This window comes from Orycteropus afer, unplaced genomic scaffold (genome assembly GCF_000298275.1).
Source record: "Orycteropus afer afer isolate SDZICR_OR568_19922 unplaced genomic scaffold, OryAfe1.0 scaffold00081, whole genome shotgun sequence".
NCBI lineage: Eukaryota > Metazoa > Chordata > Mammalia > Tubulidentata > Orycteropodidae > Orycteropus > Orycteropus afer.
Genome location: NW_006921668.1, coordinates 502,598 through 511,897, shown reverse-complemented (window position 1 = coordinate 511,897; position 9,300 = coordinate 502,598). Strand labels below are relative to the sequence as shown.

Sequence of the window (9,300 nt, the reverse complement as noted above, 5' to 3'; positions counted from 1 at the left end):
CCCCCGCCCCAAGGAGCTCTGTGACTAAGGCAACAAACTAGGCTGGCTGGGAATGTCTTCCTGTAACACTGAAGCTGTATTAGAATCTCAGTTTTGGCATTGTTCTTAAGGACAGGCCCATGCTATTATGGCTGAAACTTTGTTTCCTCTAATTTCATCAGAAAGCCTTTTTACTGAATAGTGAGATTTGGCATTTGGAAGCTAGAAGAAATATTAAATGTCAGTTTCCCACATAGTAGAGAATAGCTTAGGCAGCTGACATACAGAACAAAACCAAATAGTCAATTGCATATTATAGGTCTAAGCAATATTATTGATGTGGCCTTGGCAGTTGTGTAAGACAGTGTACTTCAAAGCCACACATGTGAGCTTATTTTCTCTGCACAAAGAATATATGATTACTATTTTCTATTGCTTCTTTACAGCATATCATTAAATAAAATTGCTATGAATTTATAAACAGTATAGTATTTTGGATAGGCCCTGGAGAATTACATAGAAGGTACCTTTAAGTACATGCACGCACTGCCGTCGAGTTGGATCCGACTCATAGCGACCCTTCCTTGGGTTTCCTAGGCAGTATCACTACGGAAGTGGATTGCCCAACCTTCCTTCTGAGGAGTGGCTAGTGGGTTTGAACTGCCAGCCTTCTGGTTAGTAGTCAAATGCTTTAGGCATTATGCTAGCAGATCTCTTCTTTTAAGTGTATGTATATATATATATATATATATATATATATATATATATATATTTATATATATATATATAGTTTTTAATAGTTGTAGGCAGATGCTTAATCTTATTTAACCAACCCTGGAGATCTGTAGCAACTCTTTCTTTAAAAATGCTGTATCTACAATTGATTTGAAAGGTGTAAAAAAAAAGCTCAATTTATTACCACTTAAACCCAAGCCAAACTGACGACTGTTGAGTTGATTCTGACTCATAGTGATCCTATAGGACAGGGTAGAACTGCCCCAGAGGGTTTCCAAGACTGTAATCTTTATTGAAGCAGACTGTCAAGTCTTTCTTCTGTGAGGTGGTTGGTGGGTTTGAACTGCCGACCTTTCTTTTGGTTAGCAGCAAAGCATTCAACTACTGTATCACCAGGGCTCCTTATTACTACTTAGACACATAAAAAAATATAATCCACAGATACAGAGAAAAAGTAGGCAAAAATTCAAGGGACGGAAACAACCCAGGATACTAGTTCAGTTGTAGAATTCTCACCTTCCCTGTGGGAGACCCTGATTCAGTTTCCAGCTGATCCATGTTAGCCCCAGCCACCATCAGTATCAGAGGAGGCTTGCATGTTGTCATAATGCTAAACAGGTTTTGGTGGAACTTCTAGACTAAGATATACTCACAAGAAAGGCCTGGCAATCTGCTTCTGTAAATCAGGAAGTGAAAACCCAGGGGTCCATTCTACAAGTGATCATAGGGATGGTATAGGACCGGACAGCATTTTGTTCCACTGCATGGGAACATCACTCATGGTGATGCATGTTCATCACTCATGGTGATGAGTCAGGGCCTGACTCAGTGGTAGCTTACAGAAATAACACCAAAGATCCAGAATTTACATGAATAACATGGAGCTAATAGTTAATGATAAAAGCATGGATCTAGAGTGTATTGACAGAAAAACTAGGTACAAAATCTAGGAAGGTATCTTTTCCTTGTATATTATGTTGGTTATACTCTAAAACTAGATCTCTAACCATTAATGATCAAGCAATGTAAGGAGGATAGGTGAGTGAATGAGACAGATTCAGGTTTGGGATCCACGTTTTAAGGGATGAAGAAAGTTATAGACGTTTTAGAGAGAGCAGTAATCTATGAAAATTTTCTCATTTAGAGAAAATTGAAGTAATTGAAATCAGTTAACCTAGGAACAGAAAGTATGGGACATAACTGCAGAGGAATTTACATCATAAAAGGTTGTAAATGTTGTAAGGTCCAACAAACAGAGAGGGCACTTCAATGTGTGGGTGATTAGCCACTGAAATATACCTCTGTAGTTATTAACAGTTATAGGACTAATGACATTCTTTCCTGGATGGTTTAAAGGGTTAAAATTTCCCAGAGATTAAGTACATACTCTTTTGAAGTTTGTACACATTCTGCCATTCTTAGACTTCTCCTAAGATGGTATAAAAATACCTACATTTGCTGCATTGATGTTTATGAGAATTATTTTCATTGTAGTTTTTCTCTTACTGTCGTAAACTGGCTTTTGTTTTAATTGATTCTTTTTTGTAGGGATGTCTGATGATAATGTCAAGAATACTTCTTTTTGTTTGCATATGACTGCTTTATCTTTACTCATTCTTTTGCTTTGAAACTTTGAACATGACCTGTGATATAGATAGATAGATAGGTAGATCTATCTATCTACCTCTACATAACCAAAATCAAAACCAAACTTACTACCAATGAGCTGGATCTGACTCATAGCAACCCCTTCTTGGGTTTCCGAGGAGGTATCACTACGGAAGTAGATTGTCCAATCTTCCTTCCGAGGAGTGGCTGGTGGGTTTGAACCACTGCCTTCTGATTAGCAGTCAAATGCCTTAGGCACTACGCCACCAGAGCCTCTCTCTATATATATGTATATGTGTGTGTGTGTGTATTTTTTATCTAGGCTAAAATAATTAAGGTATTCAGAGTGTATTATCTTGAACTTTGTCTTGTCCTTATCCTGTGATAGAATTTATGTTGTTGTTGTTGTTGTTATGTGCCCTCGAGTCGACTCATAGTGACCCCTCCTTGAGTTTCCGAGGCAGTATCACTAAGGAAGTAGGATTGCCCAACCTTCCTTCCGAGGAGTGGCTGGTGGGTTTGAACCGTCAGCCTTCTGGTTAGCAGTCAAGTGCTTTAGCCACTATGCTACCAGAGCTCCTGATAGAATTTATAGGCCATCTAAAAAGAGGAATGAATTTTTTTTTTTTAAAGAAAACACTTAGCAATTTAAAAATCAAAAAAGGTTTTAGTTGTGCCTTGGAGAAGTTGAATACCATTGAAATAGCCCCTTGTTTCACTTAAATATAGAGAAGAAAAATTTGAGAGTTCCTTGTTTCCTCTGGAGGCTGTCTACAAAGCAGTATTATTAAGTAACAAATAAACCTATCAGAAAACTATTGATACTACTAAAAAAAAAATGAGTAACCCTTTAAGTGCCTTAAAATGTGAGAAACACAAAAATAGAAATAAATGTCATCTGCATAAGTAATTAAAGTCACTGTTGGCTACATTACAAGGCAACTAAGATCAAAATGTGAAGGCATTAAATATGTAATGCTTTTATTTTTAATAATTAGAAGTGTTTATCTCATTTACCATGAAGTAACAGATTTTATGAATAATTTATTTTTATTCATGGGATGACACAAAATTATTTATCAACCTCTTTTTGAGGTTGGTAATATAATAAAAATTAACTGAATAATGGCTGACTACTTAGTGTTTGATAACTTCTTTCATCAATATCGGAAGAGTAAAATTTCTTTTTATTCTATGTTCCCCATACACTCAAATGCAGAAGTAGATTATACATTTTAAATAACAATTTATTCTTAATTCAAGCCATAAGTAAAGTAGAAAAAGTGTCTGAAATGTTTGTTCACCAAGTGTGATGAATGTTTTTGAGTATCAAAGCTGGTTCAGATGAGCTTGTTAGTATTTCATAGTTCCACTATACAATGTTCAGAATTTGATCTAAGTCCTACAGAGTGTGATAAAACCACACCTTGTCATTGGTGACTTTATGACAGAGAAGATAGGGAGGGGCACAGGGGCACAACCTGAAGTAGATTTGACAATGTGTGAACTGTTAGTTGGCTTTAAAGGAGCAACCAGGAAAACCAGAAGTTAAATTCAAACGTCTTGACTGAGTCATAAAAGAGGAAGAAAGGAAATAGCTGGTAGTTTTCAAGCTGATGGCCTAGTGGTAGATAGGACCCAGCTATTTCGAGTGGTAACCGACTCATAGCGACCCCTCCTTGGGTTTCTGGTGTTGTCTAATAGCTGGGTCCTATCTATCACTAGATAGGACCCAGCTATTAGACAACACCATATTAGCACCTCTTAGTGCCACAGTCATAAGTGGAATGATAACACCTTAGAAACCACTTAGTAGATAAGATCATCAACCTTCATATACTTTCCATCTGTTATTTATATTGAACTTATTTTCCTCTACATCTTAATTTAATCACATTTCGTTTGTCTTTACACTAAAAGGATGAATAAACTGAATAGGCTACCTGTTGATGCATGTGAATGTTGAACCAGTTTTGTTGCTCCCTATATATTTCAGACAAAACTTCCAGACTCATCTCTATCTGATAAATCACTTAATTAAACAAAGACCTGATCAACTAATTAGATTCTCTATGGTGGATAATACTCTACCACATTGAAATAGACTATTATTCTACAACACACATTAAAATGGTCTTATATCATCCAGCTTTCCACTCTATGTATAGAAGGCCTAATGTCAAGATTTAAGCTTTTCTTTCTGCCAACTTTCTAGTCATCAAAATTCTATTAATTATTTAGTCAGTGTCAGCAAAGGCTCACGTTGCTGTTGGGTTTTTAATGCATCACCATGAAAGCAACCTTTTACAGACCTGGGTTTTGTTTCTTCTTGTAGGTTGATGAGGTAATGCTGACTCTGAAACAGGCTTTCAGCACAGCTGCTGCCCTGCAGAGTGCCAAGACCCAGATTAAGCTGTGTGAGGCCTGCCCTATGCACTCTTTACATAAGCTCTGTGAAAGGATCGAAGGTACAGTATGACTTGGCCTTGGCAGAAGAGGAGTTTGCTTTGGCCTGTGGGCAGTGAGAAAGTCCCTACTGTCATTAAATGGTTCTTTGTTTCTGGTTTAAACAAGAACCCAAAGAATCATTTCTCATGTCCAGTCAAATCTGAGTGTGCTGTCAATCTAGGGATGCTTGGCTTTTTTGTGGGGGAGGGGGTCTTTCTCTCTCTCTCTTTTTTTCCTCAAGGCAAAATCAAGAAAAGCAGTTGTATTTCCCACAGTTCTTAAGACTCTTTTATGTACACAATGGGAAAAACCCAAACCAAGCCCACTGCCATTGAATTGATTCTGACTCACAGTGGCCCTATCGGTCAGAGTAGAACTGCGCTACAGGATTTTCAGAGCTGTACATCTTTACGGAAGCAGATTGCCAAATCTTTTTCCCATGGAGTGGTTGATAGGTTCAAACTGCTGAACTTTTGGTTAGCAGTTGAGGCACTTTAGCCACTGTGGTAGCAGGGCTCCTTAAATAATGGGAACTGACCGAATATTTGTTGAATGAGTGAAGAGAGGTAAAACCATCACAGAACACTGATGGCTTCATGTATTCCCCTTTCTCATTTCATAATGTGTTCTTTTCCCTAAAAGTTTAGAGCTGTATTGAAACGTGTTTGGCTTTTGAGTAACCTTTTGTAAATGACAGAGAGATAATAGTGATGTTATAAAGCAAGATGGCTTTTGTGTTTTAACTATTCTGAGAATGAGGGTGGAGCTTGAAGGAGAAGTAGAATGGGTGACCTTGTGACTTACCTTCTCTCTCTCATGATCCCTACTAACAACAACAAAAGTGTTGAAAAGTACTGTACAAGTGTTCCAATTTAATAAATGCTTGTTAAGCATCTACTATGTGCCAAGCAATGTGCTAGGCACTCCACAAAAAACCGAACTCACTGCCGTCAAGTCAATCCTGACTCTTAGGGCCCCCACCTTGGGTTTCTGAGGCAGTATCTCTACAGAAGTAGATTGCCCAGTCTTCCTTCGGAGGAGTGGCTAGTGGATTTGAAACTCCAGCCTTCTGGTTAGCAGTCAAATGCCTTAGGCACTACACCACCAGAGCTCCCTACTAGGCACTAGGGTTACAGAAAATATGGAGACTTGGACCATGCCTTTAGAAAGTTTATAGTCTGCAGATGAAGACAGTCATGTAAGCAAATAAGTGCAACTAAGTATCAAAGGTGAGAAAACAAAACAATAATATAAAAAACAATGGTCAATTCATTGTAAATGCAAATTGTGATTTCTGTGCTGTAGGCAAAAGAATCATAAGCACATGGCAAAATCAGTGATAAACAGCAGTGTTTATTGACTATCCATTAAACTATGTGAGGAAGGGCTATTTAAATAGATACTCAGAATTTAAAATTCATAATTATAATTTTCCAGATTGCATATTATTTTCAAATACATAAAAAAGGTTTATAAAATTGGACATCCCATGAGGTATGATAAGGGAAGCATTATAAATCTGTGGAGAATGACTAAATTACTTAGGAAATGGTATTAGATCCATTAAATCTCCAAAAAGGGGAAGATCCCTACAATTTATCTTAGTCAAATACTTTCTAGATGGATAAATTTTGTCCTCAGTATAAAGAACCACAATATTAAAATTGTTAAAATAGGGAATGATATCCTGTGCTCTTAAAGAAGGAAGACTTTACTAAGGTATAAGAGATTTAACTTCATGAAAATTTAAACGTTCACATAACAAAAACTGCTCATTTGGAACTTAAATGATAAACAAAAAATGAGATAGCAGATATACCAGTCCAACCATAGGATTTTGTAACAATTCCTATGATCTATGAGAAAAAAATAAAACTGCCCAGTAGGAAAGTTGTAAACATCATATAAAGGAATGAAAAAGACCAGTAATGAAAATGAGACGATACTTAATTTCATTAGATGTCAGCAAAAACAATATCAGATTCATCAGATTTAACTGTTGATGAAATTGTAAGGAAGTCAGTACAGTACATTTATGTAATGCTGATGAGAATATAAATTGGTATAGCTCTGTTAGAGGACAATTAAAAGTAACTCATTAATGTAAAATTGCCTATGTCCTGTTGCCTTATTCTTCTATATATCTTGATAAGAGAAATGCTTACATATATGCACATGGTGACATTTTCAAGTTTGTATTGTTTGTAAATAATGAAAAATTAGAAACAATCTAAATATTCATTAGTAGGAGAATTTAGATAACATTCATATAATTAAGCAGTTTGTGGGAATGAATTTGAGCTGTGGGTCCACTTGAATACATCTTAAAATATGTTGTGGAGCAAAACTGGATATCCATCTGCAGAAAAATAAAAGATTTGTTGAGGATTCATATGAGAAATCATCTCTCTCACCCTATATAAAAACTAACTTAAGATGGATCAAGGATGTAAATGTAAAACTTGAAACTATAAAGATCAGCAAAGAAAAAATAGGGGCAAACTTAGGGACTGTAATACATGGTATAAATACACTATCAAACATATCTAAACATACAAGACAGCAGAAGACAAATTAGATGACTGGGACCGCCTAAAAATTAAACATTTACGCATATCAAAATATTTCACCAAAAGAGTAAAAATAGCACCTAGAGACTGGGAAAAATATTTTGGCAATGCCATATTAAACAAGGATCTAATCTCTAAAATTTATAGAAAATTCAGTATATCATCAACAAAAATCCAGTTAACAAAAGGGCAGAGGACATGAATAGACATCTCACCAAACAAGATATTCAGGCAACCAAAAAACACATGAAGAAATGCTAGTGATCATTAACTATTAGAGAAATGCAAACCAAAACAACATTGAGATATCATCTCACTCCAGTATTAATAGCAAAGTTAAAAAAAAATAGAAAAAAAAGAATGTGACAAGAGTGTGGAGAGATTAGAACTCCCACACAGTGCTGGTGGGACTGTAAAATGGTGCAACCACTGGAAAAAAAAAAAAAAAGCTTCCTTCAAAAATTGGAAATAGAAATACCAAATGATCTTGCAGTCCCACTACTAAGTAAAAATCCTACAGAAACAGAGCCATGACATGAACAGATATATGCACACCATGTTTATTGCAGCTTTATTCACAATAGCAAAAAATATGGAAATAACCTACGTGCCCATCAACAGATGAATGGATAAACTATGATACATACACACAATCAGTACTATGCAATGTTAAAGAAAAATGATGACTCTCAAAACACCTCATAACATGGATGAATCTAGAAGACATTATGTTGAGTGAAATCAGTCAGTCACAAAATATCAAATATTATTTATATGAGATCACTACTTTAAAAGGGAGCTTTGGTAGCATAGTGCCTAAGGCACTTGACTGCTAACCAGAAGGCTGGTGGTTCAAACCCACCAGCCACTCCTCAGAAGGAAGATTGGGCAATCTACTTCCTTAGTGATACCGCCTTGGAAACTCAAGGAGGGGTTGCTATGAGTTGGGTCTGACTCAATGACACATAACAACACTTTAAAAAGTCAAGAAAACTTTATACTCAGAAAGAAACAGTCTTTAAAGGTTAGTAAGAGTGGGAGGGAAGAGAGGTTAAATCACTAACTAGAGGGTTGTTGTTGTTGTTATGTGCTGTCGAGTTGGACCTGACTCATAGTGACCCCTCTTTGGGTTTCGAGGCAGTATCACTACAGAAGTAGATTGCCCAACCTTCCTTCTAAGGAGTGTCTGGTGGGTTTGAACTGCCAGCCTTCTGGTTAGCAGTCAAGTGCCTTAGGCACTAGCTACCGGTAGACATGTATTAACTTGGATGAAGGGAAAGGCAATATACAGTAAGGGGAAGGTCAGCACAAAACTATCAAAAGAAGACAGTGGGAGGAGCACAAGAATTAAAAACAACAAAGGTATGTAATATTGCATACCCAATCATCCAATAACAGTAATAACAGTAATGTAGGAGTGAATACATGGATAGACCCACAAGCTGAAGAGGGGTGCAAAAGTGAATGGGATGACACCTAAAAAAAAAATATATATATATATATATATATATTTTAAATTGTGATTTGGGTGAAAGTTTACAGAGTGAATTCGTTTTCCAGATAACAGTTCATACATATTTTTTTGGTAATATTGATTGCAATCCCCAGAATGTAACAGCTCTGTTCTCACTTCCTTCCTGTAGTTACCTTTACCCTTTGTCCCTCTTTCCTATGCATTCCTGCCCTCTGAGCTATCTCCCTGTGAAAATATATATAGATTTGACAAAGAATATTTCTATATATATATTTACATTTGCTGCAAATATATCTATGAATCTATGAATAAAGTAAAGCATCAGGGGACAAAATTATGAGAACTTCTTAGCCATTACCAAGTGAAGTAGTAATGTTGTTGTAGTTGTTGTTATGTGCCGTCAAGTCAGCCCTGATTCATAGCGACCCCTCCTTGGGTTTCCGAGGCAGTATCACTACGGAAGTAGGATTGCCCAACCTTCCTTCC

The 9,300-nt window shown here is 36.5% G+C and overlaps 1 protein-coding gene across 1 annotated transcript in view; it reads left to right on the top strand.

The window, feature by feature from the left end:
- Window positions 1–9,300, top strand: part of TBC1D4 (TBC1 domain family member 4) — a 305,464-nt gene that overhangs the window by 189,955 nt on the left and 106,209 nt on the right. Inside the window, exon 5 of the mRNA XM_007941498.1 lies at window positions 4,658–4,790. Coding sequence (XP_007939689.1) covers window positions 4,658–4,790 — 133 coding nt within the window. The remainder of the gene's footprint in view (window positions 1–4,657; window positions 4,791–9,300) is intronic.